The following is a 17,949-nucleotide window of genomic DNA, read 5'->3' on the forward strand; positions in this document are numbered from 1 at the left end:
GCGGGCATTATACCAAATAAATCAGAGCGGAAAGAATAATACGTTCTTTTGTTGTGAAAGTTTTGCATAACATTTTGTATTAAGACTCAAGTTCTCAACTTTTGGATTTGTTACCCAGTACAATTCGTGACAACCGTGAGTAACCGTATTATAACTACATATAAAATAGGTGGCCATCACAAAACAGTGTGTGTTCGTAATTCGTGTAAATAAACTATATATATCACACGCGTTGTTAGATTTTCATAAATATTGTCTCTTGGTTGTTTAATTAGATTGCGTTCTGTTTTGGTAGAAAAGAGATAAACAGTACGAATTGTCAATTGCGCTTTCGAATAACATATGGATGATATATATCTCAATTTTTAAAATCCCAAAACCTAATACAATGTTTGTTTTTTTGCCATATCGCCAATCTCGAATTGATTGTTTGAATAGTTTGGTGTATTGTTCTGTTTTTCCTGAACTGAATGATCAGTAACTGCCGGCGAATGTGTTTACGTACATCGGCGATGCCGCACTTGATCTAGGACGACCTCACCACGCTAGATGTTCCGCCTTGAATGTTTGTTTCATATTACTATATTGTATTATTTCATTGTCTATCACTGGCTCAAATCAAAATAATGTCAGAAATTTTATGTAATTAATTGAAAGGGTACACATAATAACATTGATTATAACATTAAAATGTATATTTAATTTGATGATTAAAAAAACAATAGCTTCAGTGTAGGAGAGCTTCAATGCTCACATATTCTAGAATTTGTTACCATCCAACTGATTTTATCATTCTTCACTGTTATCACAATAATCAGTGATAAAGGTTCTACATATGGTACAAAGTGGGAATGATCATTTAAATCGAAATGTCACTGTAGTAATGAGGTAGTTGCAAAATAATATAAATACCGAATTTCATATACAAATACCGAGATTAATTCCTCCCCATTCTACCGATACGGTTTGTTGAAGTTGATGCTTATTGTCACTTACAATATTAGCCCTTACATCTTAATAAAATACCGTAAAGCAATGGAATGAGAGGTGAATATAAATATAATGTTGTAGGGATTAGGATGGCATTACAGAGTGAATGAAAAACAAAATATCATGTATACAATCAAATCACAGTGGATATGAAGTGTGGTATGCACGGTTCTCTGCACGGTATTGTCATGAACACTAGCGTTGTGTTCAGGGATCAGGGAACTTCGTTCCGCTTGGCTGATATCACTTACACGTAGAGGTACCAGATTCGACCAAAAAGGGTACACATAAGTTCATTACAGATAGTCCAACTTTATTCTCCCATTCAATCAGCCGAGGTAACTCCTCGCTGTACCGTTCTCTCGTTTTCTATTTCTCTTACAAAAGTTTACAAACTCTATATTAAAAGTAAAATCTCTAAGGCGTGGCAGAGTAACCATGCGACCAGCCAATCGCTGCAGTCGTTGGCACGACGTGATTACCAGGGTTGTGTCTCACAGCTAAAGCCTACCACTACTAGATACAATAAGTAAACAATCTATTTATAAAATTCCTGTAATATATGTTTATAATCTTCACCCTAAATATGCAAGTCGTTGATTCTAAACAATAGTCTAACAGCATGTTAACCGAATGTGCAAACGTAAAGTCGCTATCATAACAATATCCACGCAAACAATATTAAATAAAGCTATATTCTCCATATTTTTGCCTTTTATATGTCTTGATTTGTGACAGAAAGAACCTGAATGAAATTACAAGCTATGTAGTGTGTTCAACAACTCATTTATGAACAATAACTGAAGTAAATATGATTTTTCTTAGTAAAAAACTGTATTTTCTAAATAAAAACGAAAGAATTTCACAATGTCGAAAACGAATGTCGGACAGTTGTAATCGTAGTGTTTGTAATACTAACTATAGAGTCGTAACTTCTTAATCATAAATATAATACCAACCACAAATGTAATAAATTACATCAATCAAAAATGTAACACCCTGACTACAAACGTAATAAATGTGATCAATTATAAATGTAATACCCTGACTACAAACGTAATAAATGTGATCAATTATAAATGTAATAACCATCAAAGTGTAACAACATTTATTTGAGTGGGTGAGTGAGTTTTATTAATTTTGTTTATATGATACATATGTTTATTTCAGAATTGTTTCTACATGAAAAACCCTTGACACGATATATTTAATATTTGTTTTGCCTCGGTTGACAGATTCGCTAAAACTGTATGTCCACCGCTGTTGGGGTGTACATTTGTATAATGTCTATATGTTTATCATAGTCACGAGGGACATCCCCGGCTTCAGTCGTATTGGTAAACATTTTATATTTAATCACTGGTGTAAAAAGTCAACACAAACATTTAGATCGAAAACAGTGACGCACATCATCAAAGTACTGTCGCTATTACTGGTGAATAGTGAATGAAATTTCATATTACAATGTTATCGTGCAATAAGTTTACATGATTAAAGTGATTGTTTCGGTGACGAGGTTAGTCCTGTAAATATTTTGATTTAAATGTGCGTTTCTTAAAAAACTTTACAATACAAGTACGACGCGCACAAAATCATATCATCATCATGGGTTTGCTCAACCTTCCATTATTAAGTATTCCACTAACCACATTAGAAGAATTTTTTTTTCAAAATGAGACATATAATATTTTAGATCATCTCCTTCTGATTACCATAATGAATTCAATCACATGAACCAAATAAGTCCACCAATTAAACGACCGTTTTTCCCACACAGGGGAGTAGGCGTTGTTTAATTGTTATTAATTATTTTGATGATAATTCACCATTGTGCACAGAATCATTGAAACAAGGCGCTCATTTTGACAGATATTTATCTCCAAAAATACCCAGCACGAAGGTTGCAAGAAGGGTAATCGACTGCATCACATATTCATTGAGACTTAGCAACATTACCCATTTTTTTGCGTGTATTCTGCGTCATCTATAATCTATAATAACTCCTCTATTTTTACTATCTCTGTACCACGATTAATCTCAACATGATGAGAATTATTCTTATATAAATTTCATGCGAAAATCCTGATTGTGTCTCAAACCAATTAATCTTTACTTTTTCCATCTGTGATCCCCTGATAATAATAATCGTCCCTAATATATTTTTCTGAGTTATGTGTCTTTGTTGGCTAAGACATTTTATGACGTTTTAATCCACTGTGTGATTGTAGTGCCGGAATTAAATAGTAATGTCAGCTAATCAATAGCACTTATATAATCCTTTGTAAAACATGGGTCTCGTTACTAATGCTTAGAAGATTTAGTTTAAATCGTTTTGCTAAATACTTATTAGAATGTTATGATCTAAAACAATATAGCGTTGCAATGTACTAAATTCCCATAGAGTTTAAACATGATTTAGGAAATTGAACAAGCTCATCTTTACCTGGCTAATTATTAAGATTCAAATGACTCACAGTACAAATGTAAAGTAAAACAAATATTGATAGTGATTTTGGATTTGTTGAGAAAGTTCTGTGACATTGTCTAATTGGTGATGGGAATTGCCAAGCCAGTTTATAAGATAGTGTACAACAATTTCCGTAATTATTACTGACCGCAAAAGACGCATATTGCAAAGTGTCTTGTGGAAGGAAATATAATATAAAGTCAATGTCATTTACTGAGTTTATAAGCAGAGGTATGTGAAGCAATCACAGATGCCATAACCACACATTCGTTTTTTTGTTATGTTGAATCAAACTAATTAACCTACTATACCCTAATCACCGAAAGTACTAAAGGCCATAGTCAGAAAGTACCGTCTGCAAAATTCAGTAGATATGGTCGCAAGCGTGTGGTTCGACACACACAAAACCATACCAGTAACCAAAAACTGCGTAGGTCGGTACACACAATTGTAAAAAAGTGTTTGACTTAAAATACCTGTAGTGTAAATTTATCATAAATATCATCGAAATATTTCAGTTAAATAGCTGAAGGTTGTTTAAATTCCCTCGCTGTAAAAGCATACTCAAGTCTCAGTATTTACAAAATACAATTGCATTCCTCCCAAAATCCAAGAAAATGTGGACGATTAGTTCACTTGTCCGTCAGATCTTACGCGAATCAAAGTCTAATGAGGTGTGTTTCGTCTGATGTTCATTTTTTATTATAAAATATTTATGTTATATTTATTTCTGGAGGGTTTGCGTTAGTTTTGAAGGGTACACGTCAACATAGATGGGGGGCAGTCGCGTGTATTTAGGATAACGTTCTGTTGTAGTTGTATTTATGTTAATTTCACTATCGGTTGTCCGGCTGATACATGCCTCAGGGTGTACATAAAATACGGGGCTAAAGCAAGTGCGGAAATATTTTTTTCCTGCTCGCAGTTCGGTCAAGGGTGTATAAGTAAACAAATACATGTACAGGTTGTTTTTTAAATAATACCCGTAAACTCAGTTGTCGGTCTAATTTACTGTACCAGAGGTGATACTAGTGGTAAAAGGTATCCCGTATTCTATAAATTGTGTGTTTCTAGTTTATCAGAGAAGCACAGGGAAGTACACCACTAACCATAAAAGAGGTGATTATTTATGTGTTATCTGTATTATCTTAAACGTCTATGACAATGAACCAAATAACCAACTTTTATTTTGTTTTCATCAGTTATTATCACATGCTGCCAAAACGTTTGCATCCACTGACAATAGACAGTTTGGATGCGGTAAGTATTTAGGTTAATTTACATATTGTAATTAATCCAGGTACATAAACCACTATCTGATTATTGTGTTTGGATTATTGAATGTGATTATTTCCATTATGTGCTTAAACACAGTTTATCTGTGATAGATGGACTTTTGCTAGGCCTAGCATAAATACCCGACTATCATTTCCCATACTATGATATGCCATTTTGCTTCCTAATGCTATTAAGTTAATTAATGCCTGTAATAATTGCTTTTATTTCACCTCCTTGGTCTGAAGGTTTTTGCAATCGTTAACTGGCTGAAATCATGTGATTTGATGTCTGTGCGCTATGGTGCTGTATAATTAACAGTCACTAATTCTCGAACAAATGATTGATAGAAATGTACTGTGATACAGCCTGAAGTATTGTTTTAGTCATATTTTACTGTCTACATTTATTTTTCTAGCGTGTGTGTTTTGTCTTTTTTCTATTTCCTTTTTTTGTACAACTTTATCAAGATCCAAATGGGAATATGATTTAATAAAGTTTATTATTATAATAAATGCAATTTTTGTTAAATTCGTGATTCTAAATAAGGTATTTATGAAAAAGGTTTTGAAAATATAATAAATATTTTCATTATTTAGGTTGTATTTTATTATCCGGTAAAAAACAATCTCTAATTGTTCAAGCAGTTTAATTAATTTTGTATATTTTATTTTCTAGACTGTCTTGGTTTCACATTTAGATTTTCATTAATTGGTATAATCATTCAAACTTGCGGAGGATATTGATGAATAATTTTTAAGTCAGATTGCATGACGTTGAACTTGCTTGGTAAATGAAATTATTGCTCCCTATTTAGACATAATCAGAAACATAAAATTGTGGTTTTAGTTCTGTGAAACTGTCTGTGCGTCAATCTCAGATATGACTTGCTGGACTATGTTGCAACTACACACATGCATCATATCGTACACATGCACATGCATTTGTTTGCATCAAAAGTGTATCAAAATTGAGCATACCTGTCATTGCAGAACCAAATCTTGGTCATGCATGGACAGATGATGAAACATTGGTACTAATATCATTAAATCTTGTATTAATACATACATTTCATTACCGTACTTTTCATTATTTCATTTTGATTAGACTTGCATACAGACGATATTCGCGGTAACTCCAACACATTTTATTTTATTGAGAAAACAACAACAAATAAACAGGAGACTCTATGCAAGTCTACACTTTGATTCATTGTTTTAAATTACAGAGCAAAAGCAATTGAAAGAAGGCAAGTATATATTAAATAATAAGGACAAAATAATTGATTTGGTTCTGGTCAGCATGTATTTTTATTTGAAAGGTAGTTTTCATGAATTTTATTTGCATAAAAATGACAGCAAAATTCACATGGCATGGCACCAGGACCAGAAATAAATCTATTTTTATCCCACTATTATGTATACTGAAAACACTCAATGAATGTGCTGAATTAGAAGGCTTACGGATTAATAGTCTAACAATAATATGATGTATTCATATATACAGGTGATGAATGTGGGTATAAAAATTAAAGTTCTCGTGGAATAATAGTCTAATGTATTTGGTTTTGGAAATTAAGGTTCTTGTGGACTAATAGTTTGATATATACAAACATACAGGAAAATTAATGTGATTATAAAAAATAAGGCCCTCATGAATTTATAGTCTATCAGTAAATTGTTGTATACAAATATACAGGTAATGAATGTAGTTGGAAACATTAGGGTTCTTGTACATTCAGTGCACATGCATCACTGAAGACTTCTATCTGAGCAAGAGTACACATATAGCTGTTAATTATTGGTAATGTACATTTGCCTAATTTGAGAATTTTCGCTCAAGCATGCTTCTATTATGCAACACCTTGTACAGAGAACAAAAGTGGGCTGATTACTCGAGCAGAAACGTTTATTCAGATGTACAAGTCACATCTGTGCATTAATATGAAAGAAAAATAATTCACATTTTATCAACCCAAGGTGGCAGTATCCATTTTTGATAAAGTCACATACTGTATTTGCTCTATTAGTCATTCATACATCCACGTAAATGACAGAGGCATGTCAATGGTTCAAATCGAACATATTTTGAAACTGTCAGGCAAAAATCTAAATATTAAGTATATTCCCCACACACTGTCACACAAATTTCCGGCCAACCAAATATATATAATGCCTTCCTAACTGAAAGTTGATATATGCAGGACGTTGCGGGGACCGAATAATCATTTGTATCAAAAAATGTATTGTGTATTTGAAATTCAGAATGTAATTATTAGTATTATTGCTGTTTAACCGTTTAAACATCAGAGTCAATATTTGTCAGTAATCCCAAAATAAACCCCAACACCTGTTGACAATAGGATTTTTTCCCAGAAGAATAAAAGATATGCAAAATGTTACATGAACATTTTGGTGGGAGAATGATGGCGCTCACAGTGTAATCCGATGATAAGAATTATTAAATATAAAGTACCATAAAATTACAAACTTAAACATATAAATCATCAAATTATAGATACTGAATAATTAGTATTTAATATTACGCAAATATTATATCTGGTCAACTCAATTTATATATTAACACAATTTCTGGAGGTCGATAAAGAACGCCTTCTCATGGCTGTTGATTATTTGATTCCTTTAACAGCAAGTTGTTTGCGTAATTTTCTATAGTATTCATTCCATCCACCAGATGTTAACCAACTGTAATAGATAACATTCATGACAAAATTTTAAATATTGATTATATTGTATAAAAAAATGAGTATGAGTGAATGTTTGAATTTCCATTGAATTCTCCACATCAATATGTGTTCAACCATATGAGTGTGATTGTATAGTTTTACTTCAATTCACACCTATGCATTGAGTGTGGCCATTAACAGTAATGGGTGATATATGGGTTTTGTCAAGTTAGTATCCAGTTAAGATAGCGGAACTATTATTTGCATACTTGTTTTCATCTTCTAATTGTGATCAAATGACTACAAATAGACCGAAGAAAGTATATATTTTTGGAATCGCCAGACTTCAAGCTTTTCAAAGGCGTGTTAGCCATGCCCGTATTACTTTTTTTGTAAAAATTTATGCTGGTGATAAGAAGTTTTTTTTAACTTTTCCTAGTTGATCAATAGTCTGGTAAATTGAATGTGTCTGGTCAGTTTTATTCAAGCAACGCGTTTTGAAAAGTAGTGTCCTGAATTTTAATTTCTGTTTTAGTAGCATTGCCCCCAACTCAAACCACAACACATTGGTAAATAATCAATGAAATTGTTTGTCTGGACACACTGAAGTTCCTCTCATTGTGACCTTAAAGCTGTGAAAATTTGGTGTTAATCTGACGACAATAAGTATACGTTATTTTTTTGTTAAAGACCTTGTATTTTGAAAAAACATAAACTCATAGAAACGTTGATGAAGTCACAGCAAAGATTTTCAAGCTTGTTTATCGGCACAATCGATTTGTTTTCCCACCAAGGTCTGTTTTAACATGTGCAGGGGCATCCAAATGTGTACGGCTATTGGAAACCAAAAAATAAAGGAATGGGATAGCTGTAGTTCGATAAAATCGGCAGATGAAAATACCAAAATCAATGATTTTTTTCAGTGGCTGTGTGACCTTGTGTCTGACACATTCATATGCAAATGACTAATCTGTGAAATAACCACCGTCCCAAGCACGTATCATTGTACAGAACTACGTGCTATAAAAGGAGAAATTATCCAAAGGATCTAAATACTGTCCATACATCTAGTTTTGTAATGGCCGAGGTAATTGATGATTGGAATAATTAACCATATGTGTTGTTATTTAACAAATCAGTTCAACTTGTATATATAAATACTACCTTATTGACTAGTATGAAATCTATATTAAGTCTCGCACTTCAGGCAGACAATGGTTATTCAGAAAAGTTCAATAACAATTGCCAGGTGGTTTTATCAGAATCGCACTTATTGATATATTTTGTCATAGTTTTGTACATTTAGGCCAGGCCATTATTGGACATAAGATCTTGATACGCACTAACGTAATGTATACTACATCGAAATTGTTTATTGTATTGCATTTTATTAGCAATATTGACCAGAACTTAATTTAAGAAATAATATGATGCAATGTGGATGTTTGGGGCATCTCATAAACATAATATACAATTAGTATGAACGAAATGCTGAATTATTGTGTCTATGATTACCAGTGATAAATACGTACTCATTATATACGGTATGTATGAATGTATAACCTGACATTTCAGTCATGTGATGTGTTAGGACATGTGACTACTTGAATGAGCAATATGGGAATATGTAGTGGTTGTTAAAAACAGTCATTATTTACCTAGATATTCACACTGTAATGATCCACGTGATGCAATTAAACACATGACAAGCTTGTCATACATTGAGACAAGATAATATATCAAAATAATTCCGTATTATATTACCAGTGACAAATACGTATAATTAGCTGCATTGCATGTATAACCTAACAATTTGGTTATTTTATTTACCCTAATCTCACGTGACTAATAATAATAGCCAGTAGAGAGCGTAATATGTGATTCTCATCAAATCCACAATATAGTTTGGTACCTGTCTTGCTTAATAGTGTATAACAATTTTATTGCAATGATTGTCTTTATTAGAACACACTGATATAATTCATCTAATATATGTAAATAAAGGTGAACCAGGTGAATGTGATTGGCACGTGACTCGGTGTTTGTACTCACAATGGATTATACTGCTTGTGAGTAATACCATTCTCAATGACAGTGTTGTCTTTACCGATGGTAAAAGTGAGTCGATGATCAAAAGCAATCTTCAATAATCTTAACAATTCCCGACCTTCATCACTGTTATTCAGCCATCCCGTCAGCTGCATACCACGATATGGTTGTCCAGGGTTAGGATGTTCACTCTGAAATGAATATAGAAATATGAATATTTGAATTACTGAAGTGTATCTGTCCATACACTGCATACCACGATATGGTTGTACTGTGTTAGGATGCTCACTCTGACCTTAATAGAAAAATATGAATATTTAAATTATTTGAATTGTATCTCTCCCGTACACTGCATATCAAGATATGGTTGTACTGGGTTTGATTGATCAATATGACTAGAATATTTTAGCAAGTGGAGAGAGTAAATGACTAGTACAACAACAATCATATAACATACATAAGTACTGCAAATAATCATAGTTGAACTAAATGTAATTAATAACGACTTGTTATTGTTTGAAAAATGAATGATGGTATTATAACAAAATTATGACACACGATAAATAGTCAAATAGTACACCAATTTTGGTGATTTTTAGGCAAATGTCAATAACGTCACATAAAAATAAGAAAACGATGACGTTAAGCAACGGAGCTCGTTTGGAAAGCAAGCCTCAATGTCTGCTTAGGGTAAAATCCAGAATACTTTTACTCAAACTCAAATATACCTCTAAAACCATATATTTATAATTTGAAGATATTTCCAGAAAAGGAAAGTGATACATTGAAAAATTATGAAATTAAATACATTTCTATACAATATAATACCATACCAATAATAGTTTTCCTGTAATATTATTCTTAGTTTTTGATATATTTTGTCAATTAGTAAAAATTATTATACAGTTATGAATTGCATAATTGTAAGTGATATAATTAGGTAAAAATCATAAGAACAGGCCCAGGTAGATTACATCTATTAATACAAGATACACAATGAATTATTTATTTATCATTCATTGTATAGTGTATGTTTCCCCAATCATTCCGATTATCTATAAAAACAGAAAGTTTCTTCTAATTACCATAACATTGGTAGAAGCAGTTTGTATATCAGCTTTGCCATTGTTATAACATGATACAATTAATATTTCTTCCAAATTTGAGATTGTGGTCTTGTGAACAGTTTTGTTTAATTTTCGTCATCTCTGTTATATCAATAATGTGATTCATAATTTTAAATGTCAGTATGCAATGTATTCACAAAATAATTAAAATGTAAATAGTATGTTCTCTGATGACATTACCATCTGCGTGACACAAAATGATATTTTCATCAATCTCACTATCATTGGTATTATTCATCACAAATGTGATTGTTTCATTATCGTATTCAAGTATCAAAACGATACTAGCATATATTTTATCACGACGATACTATTAGTAAAATTATTGCATCGATATAAGTAAAAGTATCATAACAATACTAGAAGTAAATCATAATTGCTACGGTGCAAGTAATAGAAATAACACTAGTAGTGAATAAATTACTACAATGCTCGTAGAAATAGTGTCTTGGCGATACTAGAAGTGGGAGTATCATGACAATATTAGTAGTAAAAGTGTCATTATGGTAACAGCAGTATCACAACGATACTAGTAGTAATATAAACATGACGATAATAGTAGTGCAAGTATTACAACAATACCAGAAGTTGACAACATTAGTTGTAAAAATATTTATGATGGTACTTGGAGTGAAAATATAATTAACGTAATAGTAGTAAAAGTTTCATAAAGATACTAGAAGAAAATGTACCACAATAATATTAGTAGTAACAGAATTATGACAATGCTGGTAGTATAAGTACCAAGATGACGCTAGAACTGAATATATAACAACATTACAAGAAGGGAAATTGACATCATAATATTTTAGAAAGTACTACGACGATATTTAACGTTAAATTGTCAAAAACCTGTAAAATGTCACAATGAAACGAGTAATAAAATGTCAAAACTATACTAGTAGCAAATTTATCACAACGATATTAGAAGTTAACTTAAAAAGAATTAGTAATATAACTATAACAGTAACGAGTAACAGTATGCGGAAGATACTGATAGTAATTGTATTGCTAAGATACAAAAGGTGAAGTAACATGACGTTATGAATAGTAAAAATATAATTAAGATAATATCAGTAATAGTAATACCAGAAAATATGCAGTGAAAAGTGGCATGAAGATAATAGTAATAGTGTTACTAAAATACAAGTAGTGAAAGTGGAAGTACGTTACATGTAGTGACAGTATCAGGCAGACACTGGTAGTAAAAACATAAGATTCGTCTTAGTAGTATTAGTATCAATAAGATACGAGTAGTGAGATCACAGTAGGGATAGTATCAGAAAGATACTAAGAATGATACTATTACTAACTTAAAGATACAATTCGTGAAAATTGAAAAAAATAATATTATATCACTATACGGACAGTGTAATAACTCATACTGGTAGTAATAACATTAACTAAGATATACAATTAATAAAAAGTGGCATAGTAATAGTGTCACTAACATACAAGTAGTGAAGGTATTTATATAAAAGTAGGGACAATATCAGAAAGATACTAGTTGTAATAATGTAAGATATAATTAGTAAAAGTGACGAGATGAAAACAGTACCACAACTAAGCATAAGCATATACGATAACAGTGGGGAAAGAAAAGTTCAAAAAGACCAAACGACAAATTTAAGACATCGTACATAATAGCCTATTTGACTTGAGATCTAAAGGGCGACCACAAGTCCATTCATACAACCTTAGAATGTTAAATGACATGCTTATAAACTTAGAAAACAATAGTAAAATTAACCGAACGACTGCGATCCAAAGTTGATCCAAAGTTCAACAGAATGTTCAATAATGAAACAAATGATGTCGATGAACCCGACATGAACTGCTACAATGCAATGAATCATCAAAAAGGGCATTGGAAGAAAATATTGCTCCTCCCATTTATGAAACTCAATCGAATATAAATGTAAATATTATTCGCTATGAAATAGGTTTTGTGAGACGTGCAAACAACGGCAAAGGATGTTTGCATTGATAACATTGAGCAATCAAAGTTTAGCGATTATTTTACATACTCACGAGAGCAGTGCAATGGATTAAATTACAAAGCAAATAGTTAACAGTCAACATTTTTCAAAATTTATAGTTTTATTATAAAATAACCGATTACTTAATTTTCTGGATACCAGGGGTAAAATTGTTTATGAACAAAACTGGTTTCGAAGGGAAGTTATTGTGAAATCACATGTTCGCACTTGCGTCAATTGTTTGGAGAGTTTATCTACAATTGATCTTGTTTACCATAATGTCTTGTCACTGACATCAATGAAGTAATGTACGCATGTTTTAGGAAACGGTTCATATCTGCCAATCTGAAAACGGCAACTGTGAATCATTTTTCGCAATGAAAGTGAGAACAAAAGTTGTTGTAGTTATAGGCGATAGAAGCATTGATTGTGCTCACCCATACCCTTATTTGGGCGTTGTATTCAACGAACATCTCAATTATCAGGCAAGTAGAGAGGTGCAATTCTCAATAACTTTAAATATTTAGGGTATCAGGGTGTTGACATTTTAAAAAAGCTATATGCTGCAATTCCTGCACATAATTAATGTTTTTCTTTAAGATTTGTTTATTAATTTCAACAATGTGATAATGTTTGAAATTAGGCACTACGATTCTTACTACGGGTTCATAGAACTACACCTATACTTGCAGTAAATGGAGACACTAGATGTCACCGTTGTAAAGATATCAGGTGGGTAGATATGATACATATGTGAAAACGTTTGATTGCCATAGAAAGTGACCGACTACAGGTATGTTAGATATCATAAATATGGTCATCTGAAATACTGTATATTTTGGTAACTTTAAACACTGAAGATACATTTATTGCCATGGAATCACGTGACTCCACTCACTGTATAGATTAATTATTCTCTGAGTATAACATTTCCTGAGTGAGAAAGGTTGTTGTAAATTAAGGCAAAAGTGGGCATATACGTATTATTTTAGCCAATGTCAGTATAAATTTTACCCGCTCTCACTGGTCGTATTTGGCACATTACCTGAATTGTACGTATAAATACAATACTAGTAGTAAAACTAATACGAAGATACAATTAATGAAGTGGTAGGGAGATAATAATAATAGTTTAACCAATGTACAACTAGCATTGCTATATCTGTAATACAATATAGTAAATCATTTGAAATAGTACCAAATAGTAATATGACACTAGTATTGAAAGTAACAATATAAATATAGTGAGTATCAACACGATACTGGTAGTGAATGTATCAGGTAGATACAGTAAAAATGTATCAATTCGACACTAATAGGGAAAGTAACAATATAAATAGTGTGAGTATTAACACGATACTGGTAGTGAATGTATCAGACAGATACAGTAAAAATGTATTAATTCGATACTAATAGTGAAACTATAAATATAAATATTGTGTGTATTAACACGATACTGGTTGTGAAATTATCAGGCAGATACAGTAAAAAAAATTATCAACTCGATACTAGTGTAAGTAACAATATATTTAGTGTGGGTGTCAACACAATACTGTATTGAAGGTGTCAGGCAGATACAGTAAAAATGTATCAATTCGATACTAATTGTGAAAGTATCAATATAGATAGTGTGAGTATCAACACAATTTTGTTAGTGAAAGTTTCAGACAGATACAGGAAAAATGTATCAATTCGATAATAATAGCGAAAGGATCAATATAAATATTGTGAGTATCAACACAATACTAGTAGTGAAAGTATCAGGGAGACACAGTAAAATTGTATCAATGCGATATTAATAGTAAAAGTATCAATATAAGTAGTGTGAGTATCAACACAATACTGGTAGTGAAAGTATCAGGGAGACACAGTAAAAATGTATCAATGCGATATTAATAGTAAAAGTATCAATATAAGTAGTGTGAGTATCAACACAATACTGGTAGTGAAAGTATCAGGGAGACACAGTAAAAATGTATCAATTAGATACTAATAGTGAAAGTATCAATATAAGTAGTGTATCAACACAATACTAGTAGTGAAAGTATTAGGCAGATACAGTAAAAAATTATCAATGCGATATTAATAGCAAAAGTATCAATATCAGTAGTGTGCGTATCAATGCGATACCAATCAATATATTTAGTGTGGGTGTCAACAAAATACTGGTAGTGAAAGTATCCGGCAGATACAGTAAAAATATCAATTCAATACTAATAGTGTAAACATCTATACGATACTATTAATGACAGAATCCGGCAAATACTATTAGCAGTATTATTAATAATATACAAGTAATGAAATTATCAATACGATACAATACGAGCATGCATGAACTACATTCTCGTGTAAATGTTCATACGACACTCGTAGTGAAGGTATTATACATTTACTAGTAGTAACATTATTGCAAACTCAACTAATTGAATAGTATTACTAAAATAAACGTAATGAAATAAATAACACGATACTAGTAGTTAGTATATCTATACGATACCATTACCGAAAGTATCAGGCAAAGACTGTTACTTTTAGAATTACTCAGGCATAAGTAAAGAAAGTATCAATTCCAGTACTCAATACTAGTACTTAATGCGTCAATATGATGCTAGTAGTGAACGTGTCAATATGATAATAGTATTTTAAATGTCATTGGGTTACTATTAATGAAAGTATCATACAGATAATAGTAGTAATATAATTACTAAGATGAAAGTAATGGAAGTAACAATACGATAATATTAGTATTAGTATTATTAATATGGTACTAGTAGTTAAAATATCATGACAATACTAGTGTACGGATGGAGTTATGACAATACTGATAGTGGAAGTGGCAATACTAAAATAGTGGAAATATAACTAATATACAAATTGTGAAAGTATCAATATGTTACTTGTAGCAGATTATCTGGTACCAAAAACCATTTCATTATAAGTAACATTTTAGATAGCATCACACCCTGGTGATAGGAATCGTAAATTATATTGATGCAAATTGATCACGTCAAGTGCTTTAATACAACTATGTAATGTAATAGAGGGCGCCATATCAATGAGTTTAAATGCATCTTATTTATAATCATTTACTAGGAAAAGCTCATCACTGTTTACGATATTTTCACCTTCTAATCGGTAAATTATTAAACGTTAGTAAATTACTGATAAACTAGTTCATACAACTTAATATAATTATATTTTTGTCTATTTTCAGTACAGGGTTGTCTCCGTTTAATTGTTGTTTAAATTTGTGGAATAATACCTTCAATAAACCGAGCAAGCGCAATATAACGCTCCTCGATGTCACAGTCCCAAAAAACTTGCATTGCAGAATCTTAAATGAGAGATGTACACTTCTGTGTAGACATGGTCGTCATTTACTACCTTGGAATAATAAAACATATACACTACTAAAAGCAAGTCTTGATTTGTCATTGAACATTGATGTTATTTAGTTGGACAAATATGGTTTAATATACACTTGGCTATCATTAAACCAGCCAAAATTAACAAATCTAAATATAATTAAGTCTAATTTACTGAAAATTCAGTAATAAAAGATTGGCCGTCATTTACCACGGATTTTATATATACGTAATACACTATCACTCAATGAGGACAGACATCAACAAAGTCTTTCATTCTGAATTATGAATTGAGATGTTTTGTGGAGATGTGCTGTTAGAAATATTATAGCTCTTTAAAGATATGTCAGGGCTTAAATGATAATGTGTTTTTATTTAAATATACTATATTAATTAAATATATATTAATAAATTGTGTATATGTGAGTGTGTGTATGTGTAATAATGATAACAAAATAGAATTGTTACCACATACGTAACTATGACAGAGCAGTGGAAATATTGTACTCGTACATGTCCGCGTCTATAATGTAATTATTTTAGAGAGATCATTTGCTCAGTTTATCTGTAAAGGAAATAACACGTTGGATAACAATGGCGGGGTAATTTTATTTTTTATATTTTTGTCATAGCGTCTTACGTTGAGCAAAATCAAAACATCGTGTTCGTCAGGAATCGGGAATTGTACTGCACAAGTTTCCAGGGAAAAATATAACATAAAGTAATTAAGATAGTTGTGAAACCATGCATCATTTAATGAATGTGTAGTAATGGTGATAATAAGTTGGTTATATGTGTCTTACCCCTTGAACACCATCCGGTATATTGTAATTGATGGTGATGAAATTACTGCCATGACCGCCCACATTCATTGTACCATGTGGCATGTTCGGAGTGATAACTTTAGAACTGCATTCAACCTTTCCTTGAGGGGAACTCTCAGTACGTTCACAGTTTACTTCGCCGATGGATAACGTCTGTGGTGAAACACTTTCCTGAAATGTTAATTTAATGTCCGTCTCTATTTCATACTGAGTTATTAGGGATGTATGTCCTAACTCTGTCAGTCCAACTTCTAAATTCTGTTTTTGTGATAGAATATCAGCTGAGTTGCCATGGTGAAGAAAGTTGATAGCGTAAGACTGCATACTTTCTGCACGTCCTAAATCTAACTCAATGTGTTCCATCTGCGCCTGTAATTCTTTGTCTCTCTTACCACATATCTCAGTTACCTTGGCAAGAAGTCTCTGCTCTTCTTGTTTTACACGTTTAATAATGTTAGTTACGTGTTGCTTAACTTCTTGTTCTACTGATATTTGGTTACGTTTGAGCTGTTTTCTTGCTTGTTCCTGTTTTTCTTTACAAGATTTCAGTGACGTCACTGCTCTCTCAAGTTTATCTGCGAGACTACGTAAATTAGGAGCGTATTTATTCACGGCATCTTCCATGGATATAATTTTATGATCGATTCCTTTATGATCGATTATACTACACTTTATGCATGCTGTAACTTGGCACAAATCACAGAATAACTCCAGCTGGTTGTCAGGGTGATTTCTACAGAATCATGGTCGAGTGAGATGACGCTGATCGGATTTCTCTAATATTTGGTACTCCTCCACTGTGATCACTTTGTGGTTTTTCGTAACTCGCATACGATTATGTTGTACACTGCAATCTTTACAAAAGAACTCGACGCAGTCATTGCACCAGAACGAGGCTGCCGATGCACACACATCACACTTCAACACACCTTGACCAATCTTGACTTTAGAGAACATTTCCAGCATTTCGTTTATAAACAGATTGTTATTTAGTTCTCTGACACCACCTGGAGGAATGACGTGTGGTTTGCGACAAGATGGACAAGTCAGTTTACCATATTTCTTTTCAATCCACGACTTCAGACATTTCTCACAGAATGTATGAACACATGGTAATATTTTTGGTGATGTGAATCTTTCTTGACATATAGGACAAAGAAGAATTTTTTCATCAATATCGTCCATTA

The 17,949-nt window shown here is 32.0% G+C and overlaps 1 protein-coding gene across 1 annotated transcript; it reads right to left on the reverse strand.

Moving 5' to 3' along the window:
* Positions 1 to 6,626: 6,626 nt before the first annotated feature.
* LOC100372585 (uncharacterized) lies at positions 6,627 to 17,550 on the reverse strand. Its single transcript, XM_006820582.3, has 3 exons — positions 16,742 to 17,550; positions 9,471 to 9,658; positions 6,627 to 7,437 (listed from the first exon to the last, which is right to left on the reverse strand). Exons 1-3 carry the CDS (start codon positions 17,384 to 17,386, stop codon positions 7,362 to 7,364), a joined length of 909 nt encoding a protein of 302 aa, XP_006820645.1. The 5' UTR covers positions 17,387 to 17,550; the 3' UTR covers positions 6,627 to 7,361.
* Positions 17,551 to 17,949: the final 399 nt, after the last annotated feature.

Source organism: Saccoglossus kowalevskii, chromosome 10 (assembly GCF_978046115.1).
Source record: "Saccoglossus kowalevskii chromosome 10, keSacKowa6.1, whole genome shotgun sequence".
NCBI lineage: Eukaryota > Metazoa > Hemichordata > Enteropneusta > Harrimaniidae > Saccoglossus > Saccoglossus kowalevskii.

Bases quoted from the DNA above. Each gene is read 5' to 3' on its own strand.
- LOC100372585 (XM_006820582.3), bottom strand. From the start codon at position 17,386: ATGGAAGATGCCGTGAATAAATACGCTCCTAATTTACGTAGTCTCGCA. The intron at 9,659-16,741 runs GTAAGACACATA...TATTCATTTCAG, and splicing joins TACCGGATGGTGTTCAAGGG to AGTGAACATCCTAACCCTGG. The intron at 7,438-9,470 runs GTGAGTACAAAC...TATCTATTACAG, and splicing joins CACAAGCAGTATAATCCATT to TTGGTTAACATCTGGTGGAT.